This window comes from Parasteatoda tepidariorum, chromosome 4, assembly GCF_043381705.1.
Source record: "Parasteatoda tepidariorum isolate YZ-2023 chromosome 4, CAS_Ptep_4.0, whole genome shotgun sequence".
In the NCBI taxonomy this organism is placed as follows: domain Eukaryota; kingdom Metazoa; phylum Arthropoda; class Arachnida; order Araneae; family Theridiidae; genus Parasteatoda; species Parasteatoda tepidariorum.
The window spans coordinates 58,075,930-58,090,668 of NC_092207.1; the positions used below are offsets into that span (position 1 = coordinate 58,075,930).

Here is a 14,739-nt window from a genome sequence, read left to right on the forward strand (position 1 = left end):
ATATATATATATATATATATATATATATATATATATATTTATTTATTTATTTATTCGTTTTTCTTTATTTGTTTGCTGATTATACGCATTTTCATGCATATTAAAATTAATTTAATGGCTTCATTGCTGAAATATTTCGTTTCAAAAACAAATTCATTTTTAGTAATATGTTTGCTCTAATTCCTTCAAATAACTGTTATCTTGAGACTTTTTGCACAATAAATACAGCTCTGTACCAATTAATGGTGGTAACTATACAACTAAATATTTTACAGTATACATTAAATAATATGCTTTATGTTTAATTTTAAGGTTTTCAGAAAAAAATTGTGGCAATGAATATGAAACAATGGATATCATTTTGCATCGTCACTTCGATTCTGTTTTATGCTGAAGGTGGTGAAATAAACAAAGAAGGATTGAGTTTATGGAGAAGAACAATGTGCATTGCATTAGGTCGGTGATTAAAATAAATAAATAATGTTTGGACCTTTAAAAATCTGTTAAACAAGAGAACTTAGAGAAATTTCAAAGCTCTCAACCTATTAATTTTTATAATTTGCTGATTCAACAACCGATAACCGTTATTATAACTTATCCATTTTAATAATTTACCCTTTTTCAAATTCACTTAAGTGACGTCAGGGTGGTTTTTTTTTAGCAAAATACATACACTGTAAAATTACGGTATAAAGTTACGGTATTACATCCATAAAATCCATTTTTACCATATTTTTTCTCTGAAATATTTATTCAATTTAGGTGATTTAGTCTTTTTATGGCAATTATAAATATAAAAATTATGGTTTATTATATTTTTTGTACCATAACATGTTCTAGGGTAAAAATGTTTTATATATATCTTTTTATATATATCCGATCTATGGTAATTCGTGCGTGCCAGTAATATGTTTTTTTATGTTTAACAATGTGTGCCAGTAATATGTGTTTTTTTGGTGAATTAAAACTTAATATTTAATATTAAAACTTAATATTCAATTAATTTGCGGACACTGCTTCACGGAAAATGATGTATATTTTTCTCGAATAAAATATCCCCCCTAATTCCGAATAGGCCACCATTTTTCACTGTCATCTGCAATCTAAAATAATTTGTATCAAATTACAGCATAAAGTACCAATATTTTCGGTGCATCATCCATAAAATCCATTTTCACCACGAAATATTATGCAGTGATTTTCGCAGTAATATTTATTTCCTTAAACTGATTAAGAGATTTTATGATAATTATTGCTGTAAACATCACGGTATATCAGATTTTTCGTTTCGTAACATGATGCGGTAAAAATAGATTTTGCGGTAAAAAGTTCTGTCATCCAGAGTGACGGTACTTCTAAGCAGAATTTTTTTAGTGTACTCGCAAGTTTAATATAATAGGATTTTAATAAACTAATAAAAGAACGATGTAACATATTAGAAAGTTATGTATATTAAAGTGACTTATAAAAATCGAATTGGAAATTTCGAACGAGTAATTCAGGGTGAAAAATACAGGCACCCTGTGCTCCGGTTCTTTTTACCGGAATTTTTTTACTGTGTATTTGTTTCCCATAACACCCTCCCCCGATGTTTTCAACTTCATGGAACTTTTTTTGGGTTTTATGGAACTTTATTTGGGTCATTTGATTAAATGTATGTATTTTAGACAAATATGTTTTATCATTTGTTATTTTATAATTTTCTCATTATATTGCTATAGGAGATAAAAAAAAGAGTGGAATAGTAAAAAATTAAAAATGACGATAATTTGATAATGATATTATGATTAATTTGATAAAACAATAGAATGATTCACTTAAAAAACGATAGATTGATTCATTTACTTAAACGGTAGAATGATTTATATTCACACTCTAAAAGAGTTTATTTATTATTACCTTTATTCCTTCGAATGTTCATCTCTTAGAATTTTTCACTTCAATAGTTTCTAAGAAGAAATTTAATGGTTATATTAATCATTTTCCCTTTTTGAGGGCCTTAAAAACAAGTTTCAAATCCTCACGTTGCGAAAACTTTATAACCTCTTTACAGTCACCTACTTTTAGCCAAAAGTTTGGCTAATTATTTACAATATTTTAGGATTTTTTGGGAAGAAAACGAAGGGTTAGAATTTAAAATATGTGGGAAATAAATATTAATATCATGTGTTATTTCTAACAGTTTAAGTGCAAAATGCCCCTAAGTTCCTTATTCTAGCAACAACTTCTCGTTTAACAAGATCTTGATTCAATTCCTCTTAATATCTTCCTCTTTCTACCTTATCGGGCGAAACTTTAAGATTAAAATAATCATTTTTCCTTTTTACAAATCGAATTCATCACCATAATATTGGAACAGTATTCCCAGAATACTGCAAATAATTAAGAAAGCATGACTCATATTCTAATTCAGGAGATCTTTTTACATACGAATCAGCAGATGTAGCAATAAAATTAAAAAGAAATGCAATGCAGTGTAGTTTTGCCTCAATCATACAAATACGTTATTTTTAGCCGTATTCATTTATTGTAAATAACTGATTGAAACTCATAGTTACTTTTTACAGAAAAAGGCGATAGTGATTTCTTAAATAAGATTGATAGCTGTTTTAACTTAGAGGAAAAAAAAGTAAGTATGTATAATAATTTAATTAAAATTTTTAGTTGATTCTTTTGATTAAAAAACTTATTAATTAAAATAGGAATCATTCTTTGGAATCTTTCATTAAGTGAAAAATTAATATATGTAATGTTATTCATGAATAGTGTTTCAAACGTTTTTATAGAATATCAATTTTTGACACAAATACAAGTTCTTTTGCAAGTACCACCCTAAATATCAATCCCTAAATGCCTTTGCCCTAAATGCTAAGCAAATCAAGTGATATGGATTTGAATTTCTACTGAAATTTATTACTATATTTTATTACAACAATACTTGATTTTCGGATTTATTAGATTTATATAACTATATTTCAAAATCTAAAGACAAACAAGAATAAACACGTGCTTTCAGCTTGCTCTCAAAATACTAAGCAGCTCTAACATGCCATCGACGTTGATTTTTCTTGCGATAAATGAATGACAATGATCAAAGCTAAATAATTATTAAAGAATGTGTATATCTTCGTTCATCGTTCTCATTTATCCAACATGCCGTGTATCCAGCATTATATGTCAATGATTCTTTTTCCCTGCATTCTTCTCGAATAATCTAAATTGCCTGTATTTCTAGTAAAGGTATTGAAAATGCCCGTGCCTTTCGGTTCATATTTCTGAATTCTAATATATTGAGCTGTAATCCTATTATATTAAGCTGATATATATATATANTATATATATATATATATATACTTCTGACGGTTTGAAGTACTAATATTAAATTGTTCGTTAATATATCCCTAGAGTCGTGATTGCTCAGGGAATACAGCTTTCGCTTTTGAATGTGGTGAACTGGGTTCGAATCCCAGCGATAGCTGTTCGATACTAATTCCGTATCTGGCTTGCAACGATCACAATGGGGACGTAAAATATCCTTAGTGCTAGACGGATCATGGGTTAGAGTCCCCTTGCCGTTAGGCTAATCGTGGGAGGTTTTGTGGCTTTCTTCTTAATGAAACGTAAATGCGGGTTAGTTTCATCAAAGAGTTCTCCGCAAAGACAAATCTCTCCTAATACTTGATCCAGGAGTTCCCTTGTCTCCTGGTCACTAGGATTGGGTTCAATATTACGAGGCTACAGAGTTGAACATTAGTAATCGTAAATCCCAAATATGGGTCGACATTTCAACGACGGTTATAAAATATAAAATAAAATATATCCTTACGTGTGCTTATTTATTTAGGAAAACTACATATTTATTTACGAATTATAGCAAAAAACAAACAAAAGTTCATAAACGTGCTTTTTTCGAATACGCATGCCATTTTTATTATGTATTTGTATTTTCGACTTTCAAAATAATCTGCTATTTTAAAAATATGATCCCAATAATTTGCCCCAGAGTGCGATAAAAAGTTTAAGGCTATCAGTGTCAATTTCGTTTTTCGTTTTATCTCTTTATCTCTTAAAGATGATTTTATAATTTACAACACGCTTTTATCTCTTCTCAGATTATGCAATTTCGAATTATGAAAAAAATCCACAATGAAAAATATTGAACAGATAATTACTGTTTACTACGATTTCAAAGAAGTTCTATTTTAAAATATTCGGTTTAGATCAATTTAACCAAACTAATTCTGTTCCTTAAAATTGCTTGTACTTAAAATAATGTAAAAACGTGTGTATCTGGCAATATAAAGGTACTTGTAAAATATTGAAAGCATGCTTGAAAAAATTAAATAATAAAATATAATAATAATTTTAAAAATTTTATTTTCTACAAGGAATTAACATACGCAATACGAAAAAAGTGAAATTTTACTTTAAGGGGCCCAAATTTTGAACCACATTCCTGAAAAATGAATTCTTATTTCATTACATATTTTAAGGTCAAAAATCCAATAACGTCGATGAATTATATGTTTAATTAGAAATGATTACCTTTTGTGTCTAATTTCGTAACTTGAAATAAAACGCATCTGTTAGTTTACATAATTAAGACAAGGTACTAAAACCTCTAAAATTGTATCTTAGTACATAAAAGTTCGATTATTCAATTAACTGTTAAAAATATATTCTTTCTTTTATTTTGTTCATTGAAGAACCAAAAGTCAAATTTTTTTGAAATGCTTCAGTTATTTCTCAGTAATAATAGTCTAAAATTAATTTTAAAATTGCAGTAATAGATAATTTTAAGATGAAATTGCTTAATATTTAAAATTAAAAATAAATATCAGTATGTACAATTTTATTTTTCAGTTCTTTGTTGCTTGGAAGGAATGCTTGGATGAAATTGTGCCTTCCACGGGTGGTAGTTTCGAACTTTTTCACAATATTGCTTGCCGGGATCATTCAGTTTATGACAAGGTAAGACTTATTAATAATAGTGTTTGTAAAAAAATACATTTTCTACCAATAAGTATTTGGACGCGTGTGATTAAAAAGAAAAGCAAACTTTATTCATAATTAATAGCTGGCAGAGCCTCCAAGAGAGGCAATTACAACGTGATCCCTCCAGGGCATACTTTCCATAAGTTTGACGGCTAGTGGTATTTTCTTCCACTCGGCTTGGAGAAGACGTGTAAGTTCCTTCACCGATTTTGGACGGGTAGTACATCCCTTTATATGTCAATCCAACTCGTATCAGAGATTCTCGATAGGTTTCAGGTCTGGGCTCTGGGCAGGCGAGTTCATTCGATTAACCCCATTGGCACCATACCAAGCCTTGGTGACCCTCGCAACATGACAGTTAGCATTGTCGTCCTGGAAGTAACAGGGGTCGACCCCGTAAGACTGCCACAACGTAGGAAGCACATTGACATCGTAAATAGTACAGTAGGCATCTTTGCATGGGACTAATGCCGATGTTGTTCCCTACACGATATATACCGGTTGAGGGTGTGACGTATCTCAGGACTGCAGATATAGTCATTTGCATACGTGTCCAAATACTTATTGGCAGATAGTGTAGATTGGTAGATAGAACATCATACAGTACTTTCATTTCAGTGATTTAATTTTTCACAATAAAGCAGGATTTTAATAATTATTATTGTTACAAAATGAAACACAAAAATGCATTTGCTTTAAGCATACAACAAGATGAGTAATATGATATAAAATAGTTGTGTTGCTTCTTATTGCAAAAATATTTGTCCCATGTAGAAAATTATTTTCTATGCATTTCTAATTACGTAAACGTGTCTAATAACCTTGAGCAAACTAATCTTCCCGACATAAAGGTTTGATACCCAAACTTTTTCATCCATACAATTACCAAAATTCAACGCAGTTTAATTTTTAGAACGTCTATTTTTTCGATAACCGAAACTAAAAATGCGTGTAAGCACTTCAAGAGATGCAGTTCGTTTAAATACGTGGAAATCTGTTCAATATATCAAAAAAATAAATATTTAGCTTCATTTATTATTTTTTTTTCTTTTCTTTTTTTTCCTAATGGCAGGCACTGAATTTGAATCTTTGCCTATGAAGATGCCAGAATTGTTGCTCATTTAGCGTTACCCAGTAGGCACCTGTGAACCAAAGTCATGGAGACGAGCAACATTGCCCACGCCACACTGCCACAAACCCGTTTATAGGGTGGGCCACATTCACACATCACACACGCACAACAGAGGACAGCACAGAGAGAGAGAGAGAGAGAGAAACATCCATGCCCAGGGCGGGATTCGAACCCGCAGCTAATGGCTTCGCAGTCAGTCGCGCTAATTGCTCGGCCACCTGGCCGGCGCTTCATTTATTGTAATTTTCAACTAAGTAGTGCGACTTTATCTGAATTAAGGTTAATGAACTTGAAAGGAATATAAATAACTCAAAAATTTAAAATAATCCATTGTTAGTTTTAAATTTCTCGCAGTTAGCTTTTTATACAAATGAGATATTTCTGCAATTCATAACACTTTAATACCTTTCAAATTCGATGGTAATCATAAACAAGTTTTTATTTTAGATTGATGAATGTATGACAGAGAAAGGAGAAGCTCGAGGAATGGTAAGATATGTATATAGATAATTTTTTTGGGAACATAGGTTGATTTTTATATACTGAGCATTCGGGCAACAGCCCATTGTGAGCCAGAAGGGTCATGGAGGTTAAGGCACCAGAACTTTATATCTTGCGGCATGATTTTTACTATGTGGTCAGCATTGCGCACAGATTGTTCATAGAGTTTAAATTATCTAGTTACTTTTTAAGTTGAAAAATAAATTAACATTTTATAATAATAACGATAAAAGAGTACATTTCAAGAACTATTTTGAAAGTAAGTATTTGACTTATAAGGAAGATAAGACAAATGGAAATAGTTTTTCATCAAAATTAATTAGAATTTTTTTTTAGAAAAAATTATATATTTATTCACAGCATGACATAAAAAATGATAGGAGAGTTTTTCTTCACTTATATGGCATAACTTTAAAGTTTTTTCAAATGTCCCAACGAGTCACATATTTAGATTTGGTAACGACGCATTTTTTCACCAGCTACAATCTGAGAATTTGCATTAAAATAATAAAATTTAAAAAAAAATATTTTTCATCAATGGTTAAAACACTTTAACATAATATCGTAGTGTTAATGCTGTTACTTTTTACACTAAAATTCATTTTTACCCTAACATTTTATATCGGGATTTTCATGCAGTAATATTTACTGTAAAATCAATGAATCTCTATACTTAAAAAAATACGACTGTAAAAATTACTGTATGACATTTTACAGTGAAAATATATTTTCCGGATAATGCAGGTTACAAAGTGTTAACACTTTATTCTATAATTTGATCCGAATTTGAATTTTAACGAAGTCGTATATTATATCATAAAAAACGGGCGATGAGCATGGAGTAAGAATTTCGTCAGGACTTCATAAGTACGTCTTAGGGAAGCTGAGAAATAAACAAGATTATTACGAAAAAAATTAAATTACATGCCTGGAAATGCATTAAATGCCATCATTTTTTAGAGCTGGACAAGACTGGTGTAGGGTATCTACCACTACAAAATTACAATTACAATTCACTAGTATATAAGACATGTTAACTCGATTCTATGAGGTTCATAGATGATGGTTGACATTGTCGATATCTACTCTCCCCACACTGGCTTTAGGTTTCGAAGGTTGAAATTTAGTTTGGTGTATTTTTAAGTGCGGGTCAATAAATTTTTTGATTTGGCTCTTAAGTTTCCAAATAGCATTAAATTACAATTTTAGTACACCAGTAGCAATTCTATTATGTTGAATTCAAAATGCATGGTTGTTGTTTGACAATTATAGTGATTAAAAAAAGTTGAAATATTAAAAATATTTTAAGATAAAAGAGCACCTCCTCTTATTCAGTCATTTTTTTACATGTACTCAAGCAAAAATACTTCAGCTTTTTATAAAAGAATATGTTTCTGAACGTTAGTCGACAAAGTACACTGAAAAATGAGCAAAATTTACCGTGCATCTGGCTCTATGGTAACATCAAAAATTGCGGGAATTTCGGTAAAGAACAATAATACAAGGCGATATTTAATGAAATGAACAATAATATATGGTTTTATAATATGTGATAAACTTTCGTCAAATTGAGTAATTTCAACTTGAAACCATTAGTTAGAAATATTCACAATGCTATCTGGGAAGGAGCTTCATAAACTATAAAGCTCTAATTTTATCTAAAAAAAAACAACAATATCCAAACTTATCTAATAACAATTCAAACTAGTATTTTCATGCAGCCTTTTGAGATACATTTCAAATTAAATAATTTTACGCATTTTCGAGATAATTTTACATTTTACTTGGTTTAATTGTTAAAATTTCCCTAAACCACGTGAAAAAAAATAACACGAAATTTAAGTTAAGATAATTAATATATTATAATCTAAAGGGGAATTTTATAAGTTATAAGTTAAATAAAACATAAGAAACATGTTAAGGTAATTAAATTATGATCAATGACATATTTGCAAATGTCAATTAATGTATTTGACTTATATGTTCAGTTTGTGCACTTTTCGGCAATACTTAAAAGCAGAAAAGTAGAAATTTAAATTCATTACGTAATATTTAAATCTATAAATTATTTTTTAGTAGTTTTAAGCATTAAACATCTAATCTTGTTGAAAATTTGAATATTAAAACATTTTTGTTCTCTTTTTTTCAGCTAGATGAAAAAGAACCGGCAGGAGTAAGTGAAGCAGCATTTCATTTCTATAAATTTATATGCAAAATATCTCTTTCTCTGAACATGTATTAACCAAAAATAGACTATATCAAAAGTTAGCAAGATTGCCAAATACGATAAAAGCCGTGAAAAAAAACTTGATTGTAACAGTTTTTATACTGGCTTGCTCATCATCTAAAATCCTGATAAACAGAAGGAATATCTGAGCTCTAATGATCCAGTGATCCAGGAAGCACTACAAGCCTAACAAAAAACAAACAAACGTTACATAGCATATTAAATGTACAATAAGAAACGTATTTTAGTTGCCATAGCAACAAAATAATGAGAGAAAACTTGCTGCGGATTTTATTTTGTTTTGATATTTTAATGTAGTGAAGAGCGTTGTTTCTACTGTATGTTTAGGATTTCTTCTTGTGGAAGAAAAAGGATCTGCCGTTTGTTTTGTACGCACGATAAGCTAGGCCATATTGAATCATTACGGCTTTTATCTGACCTTCAAAAATTACCCACTAGTAGTAGTAGTTGAGAGAATGACTATTCGTATGTTAGGTATGCCAGTACAGGTTTTTGATTTGATCATTGAGAAGTTGAACAGTAGTTGAAGTCTGTATCATCAAATCACATCTGAACTATAAAATGTGACGTTTTTAGTTAATATAGAGGGGAGAGACGAGATAAGATTAGACAGTTGAATATGACTGGGACACTATGTGATTGAGAAAGTTGGATCTTCCATCTATGTATATCTGAAAGAATTGCGTGCCATTATAATCGATATTCCCGGATTGCTGTGAGATTATGTGGTGAGCTCTAATACTCAAATATCACGAAATTTACTTCGTTTTTGACGAAACCGTTTCTTGGAATATGCACCGAGCAAAAATTTCCTCAAAGTGACAAAATAACTACCGTTACTTCTTCAAGGAAGAGAATTTCGTCAAAAATAAAAAGCTGCTTCGTCATTAAAAAAAATACCATGAGGCACTCGCAGTGTTTATCTTACGGGTGGTATTGTTGATCACTTTTTTACGTGGTACCATATAGGTAGGTCAACGTCGCCCCAATAATGCAAGAAAGGCAGACAGAACAGAGAGATAAATTACATCCATGCCGTAGTGGGACTCGATCTATCTCCCCAGGATTTTTCTGGCTTGAGGTCAATTTCGTGATCCCAATACTAGCTGGTCGGCTTATTTCGTCATTCTAGTTTTATCATCTAGTCTTCATTTTAATTAACAAGTTCCCATAATGCACTGCTATGAGGTTCCGAGTTGAAGAAACATTTTCGTCATATACTTGAGAGTTCACGTATCGTCCCAAATCACAGCATGAAATGATTCTCAAAAATAATTAAACACAGCTCAATGATAGACGAGTCGACTAAAGGAAGAGTTTTATTCCTGAGAGTGAGGACGAAGGCAGACAGAACGTTTTGTACCACACAGCTGTGTGTTACGTTTCTCGGCAGACATCTTAATGAAATGTGATGACATCAGTACACACTTAATATCAAAATACTATTCCCTTCATAAGGGATATGTTATAAATGCTTCTCTACAATCCATGTTTATGGCTTGAATTATGACATTCGAGCTATAGATTATTATGGAATTTAATAATATAATAAAAGTTTAATGGTATTTGCCGCGTTAAAATTTCGTCATTTATTTTACTCAAACTTAACTATTCTCTTGAGCTAACTCTTCAATCTATTGAGCTAACTCTTCAAACTTACGCAAACTTAACTAGGCAAGTCATAATAATAATAAATAAGCAGAATTCCTAATAATAAGCAGAACGGTACTTTGACTCCAGATATTATTTTTTAATTAATCGTCAAACAATTTTGCAACCTTTTGAAGTTTTCTTTGTTTAAATACTTAATAATATAATAAATTTTCCTATTTTATAAATATTGTTTTCTGTTACAATAATTTTAAATGGAATAAAATGCTTAAATTTGCATTTTTGTAGATCACTTACGAAAAAAAACTTCTCTAACACCTTTATTTAAAAGCTTTATCATTGATATCTTCCTCAGTCGTAGATTTATCGTTCAAAAATAATAAAAAGGCTATCGACTTAGATAATTCCCGAACACTACTTGAAACTTGTTAGAATTTATTAAAATAAAAACAACTTTATACGAAATGGTCTGCAATCATCATTTTCAATAAATATTTTTAGAACTCCAGTCAAAAATAGAATTTTATTTAAATAGTTTGGATATTTGTAGATCTAGAGGTTTTAATCTTTGAAAAAGATTCTTAATACTGAGCGTTATGAATTTTTTTGTGATTGTTATTTTTATTTTGCAGATGTGTTACAAGAAATTATTCAAGAATTCTGATTATCCAGAGCTACTAGTATACTTTCGTCATGAAGGTTAGGCAGATTAATATTCAAGAACTCTGCATGTTTCAGCGAGAAAATTAAATTTCAATAAAACATACAATAAATATGCAGTTTCTGAATATTCTGTTCAATAATTTTCTTTCTTTAAAATTTTTATAATAAACATAGTTGAAAATATTATTTATGCATTGTTCACCATAGCATATTGAACAAATATAGCATTCATACTACAGAATTAGTTAAAATATTTATGAGGTTATAAGGACATTTCAGAATGTATTAAAAATAACACTTAAATTTTTTTTTAAATCTAATGTAGCCCAACGTTAAATTTATATCTTAAATACAATTTAAAATAGACTACACTGTAGAAAATTCTTGATTAAATTACGATAAAAAGTACCAGCACTCAGGATGCCGAAATATTTTATCTATAAAATCCATTTTTTCCATAAAATTTTGAAGCACAAAAAATTTACCGTAATTTTTGCAATTTTTTCAATAATATTTACTGTAAAATCACTGAATCACTGTAAATAAATAAATATTACTGTAAAACTTACGGTATAAAACTTTAAGGTAAAATGGAATTTTTCAGTAAAATGGATTTTACTGACATAGCTCCCAGGGTGCCAGTGCTTTTAATCATAGTTTGATCTAGAATTTCTTACTATGTGTCTATGTATGTATTACAACAGAGGATTCAATTATTTTTACCTTTTAACAAAGAGTAAGCAAACCTTTAAGGGACAATAAAAAATTTCACTCAAAATATTCATATTTTTAGACTTAGTAGATATTTTTAATCATAAAAATGTAATCACTCGTATTTTTCTCGCTTGTTTTTCATACATATGGGTTATCCAAAATCAATGATCTATTTCATAGTTCAAGGCTTTATGTTTAAATTTCATTGGATAAGAAACAAACTAAACAATTATTTTTATTCTTAATTTATTCTCTAACTTGTTTAAAAACATTTTTTATTAAAGGCATCTAAGTCTTAAAAATGTTTCAAAAAATGGTAAGTCAAACTATATTTTGTTCTTAGTTTAAACTGTAAACCAATAAATTTTTCGAGATATAATATGTAAATGAGGAATTCGGGATAATTTTTGATGCTCTGAAATTGCCTCAATCTATTTCATTGTTTATCTATGTTACCGGAAAAGTTTAAAATCCCCCATTCCATAGAATACCTAAGCAATTTTTAAAATATCTAAAGTTAGGCAACTAAACATTTCAAAGCAAGAAACGATTAAACATTTCACGTATTACTTTGGTGACTCATGGAACACTAAACTATCAGTCATAGTAGAAAGTACATCAGACATTTTAGAAAATGTCAACATCTGCATCTTATAGAAATGGAATTAAATAATTCTATATGATATATTCCATATAATGCTAAATTTGTATTATATAGAAATGAAAAATCTATATAGTGCAGATGTTTTATAATCTGCGGCTTACACCTACAAAAAGACTCCTAAATGGCAGTGTTTCATTATTTATTTTTAAATAATTTTAATAACCGTCTTATCATGTATTTTTGAATATTGCTTAAAATGCATTTATCATTCATTAGAAGCTATAATGTGCAGTGCCTAAGTAAAGAATACAATAATTCTCATTATTTACATTCATACATATTATATTTGCATAGTACAATGGAACGTCTTGTTTTATGCATTACCGGAAACATATAATTAAACAAAGAAACTAATAATAATACATTTTCCAATTGAGCTAACTATTCAACTTTAATATTCTTGACATTTAATCAATTATCAAAAATGGTCAATGAAAGCTATGATATAGTAATGTCAAAAATATTAATTCTTATACCTTAAATTTGCTCTTAAAAACAAACCGAACCATATGTTTTAATAGTTCACCAGATCATTTGAGATCAATGTTGAGAATCTTTAGAATTAAAATAACAATTAATATGACTAATATGACTAAAATATTAAAATGACTCTGCAGTATAATCATACGTTTATCACATTTCATTTCTGTTAAGAATATATAGCTTTGATAAACATCTATTGTATGTAGTTTGAGTTAATTTTTGCTGGGAAGAATCACGATTTTTTTTTCCAACTCAAATCAATTAAATAATTATATGACTTAAAAGATAATACTAAGTATTGAAATAATTTACCATCAAAGTACCCTTTATAATATTAACTACTCACGACAATTTAATGTTACGCCTCATTTAGCATCACAATGACAAAGTAACAACTAACACACCTATAACAACTAATCAAATAATTATGTTGTGTTTAACAATGAGATGATATAAAAGAGTGCAAACATGTTCCTTTAGTTGATTAAATGTACGATTAAAGTAAGTGCAGGTTTTAACTGATTTAAGTGACAATATAGAGAAATAGAAAAAAATAGAGATAGTGAAATCACAGAAGTAACAGTATCCATTTCTTTCATGTATTGTATCTTTTATTTTTCATTAAATGATAGCAATGTGATATTAAGGAAACTACTGTAGTGCCTTATACATGGAATGTATAGGTAAAGAAAATTAATTAAAAATAATTTAGTAGCTATCCCAGATAGCAAGCAACCTTAAATCAAAAATTGAACTTGCCGTTTCCTTTGATTGACACAAAGTTGGCTGGTTAGTCATTGTTCCTATAAAACAGAATGGTTACAAGGTCAAAATAATTTTTTAAAGATGGAATAAAAACAAGTATACATCTTCACAAAATATATGTTTTTATCTTTAGTGGTAAACCTTGGTTTTTAACTTTTGTCCCCTTTGTATGTTAGGGTGCTCAAATGCAACATTTTTTTAAAGATGCTTTGCAAACCTCAATGCAAGTAAACTAGAATAGTTAAATTTAACATAGTTTCAAGTGTTTCCATGGTTTATTTTCTAATCATTTATAAACCTTGTTGATTTTTTGGGGTAAAGGTTTTTGTCACATTAAAGTCAATCTATAATGCCATTTGGGCCATCATTGTGTTAGATTTCAATTTTTCTTTAGTAAAAGTTAGAATATATATTGTATATGAATTGTAATATTATTAAAATTTTATTAAACTTTAAAACAGATTTAAATAACAGCTTAGGGGCAAAAAATTACAGTAAATTTTAAAATTCAGTTTAACCTGCTTGATAAATAATATTTTTTAAAAAAACATTTCAAATTTAGTTTCGTCATTTTTTAAGAGATGTGTTGCTACCTGAAAATTATAGAACAATATATTTTATCACATATCAGAGCATTAAACTTAAAAGATCTGTAATTGAAAACTGATAGTTTTTTCCTCATACTACGCTTAATGAGTAACAGTATGAGTAGCAATGAGTAATAGTAATGAGTTAAGCAGTGAGTAATAGTTCTTCTCACTTAGCAACGCCATCTTATGACGAACTGTGTAACTCATTTTGAACCTTGAAGAGATTTTTTTTTAGAATATTACAAACGTTTTGCATTTTATCAAATTATGCTGAAAAAAATTTCTTCAAATGCTTAAATTTTAATAATTTAAGTCACCATTACTATATAATTTGCATTGCAATGAAAACGTACTAATATATTACATTTTATTT

The 14,739-nt window shown here is 29.1% G+C and overlaps 1 protein-coding gene across 4 annotated transcripts in view; it reads left to right on the top strand.

Annotated features, from left to right (window-relative positions):
* Window positions 1-11,275, top strand: part of LOC107442341 (uncharacterized) — a 20,641-nt gene extending 9,366 nt beyond the window's left edge. For all 4 annotated transcript variants that reach the window (XM_043053100.2, XM_016055887.3, XM_016055889.3 and 1 more), the window contains 6 exons: window positions 313-456; window positions 2,568-2,629; window positions 4,864-4,971; window positions 6,575-6,616; window positions 8,778-8,801; window positions 11,120-11,275. In XM_043053100.2, the coding sequence (XP_042909034.1) occupies window positions 336-456; window positions 2,568-2,629; window positions 4,864-4,971; window positions 6,575-6,616; window positions 8,778-8,801; window positions 11,120-11,191 (429 nt within the window). In that variant the 5' untranslated portion in view covers window positions 313-335 and the 3' untranslated portion in view covers window positions 11,192-11,275. The remainder of the gene's footprint in view (window positions 1-312; window positions 457-2,567; window positions 2,630-4,863; window positions 4,972-6,574; window positions 6,617-8,777; window positions 8,802-11,119) is intronic.
* Window positions 11,276-14,739: the final 3,464 nt, after the last annotated feature.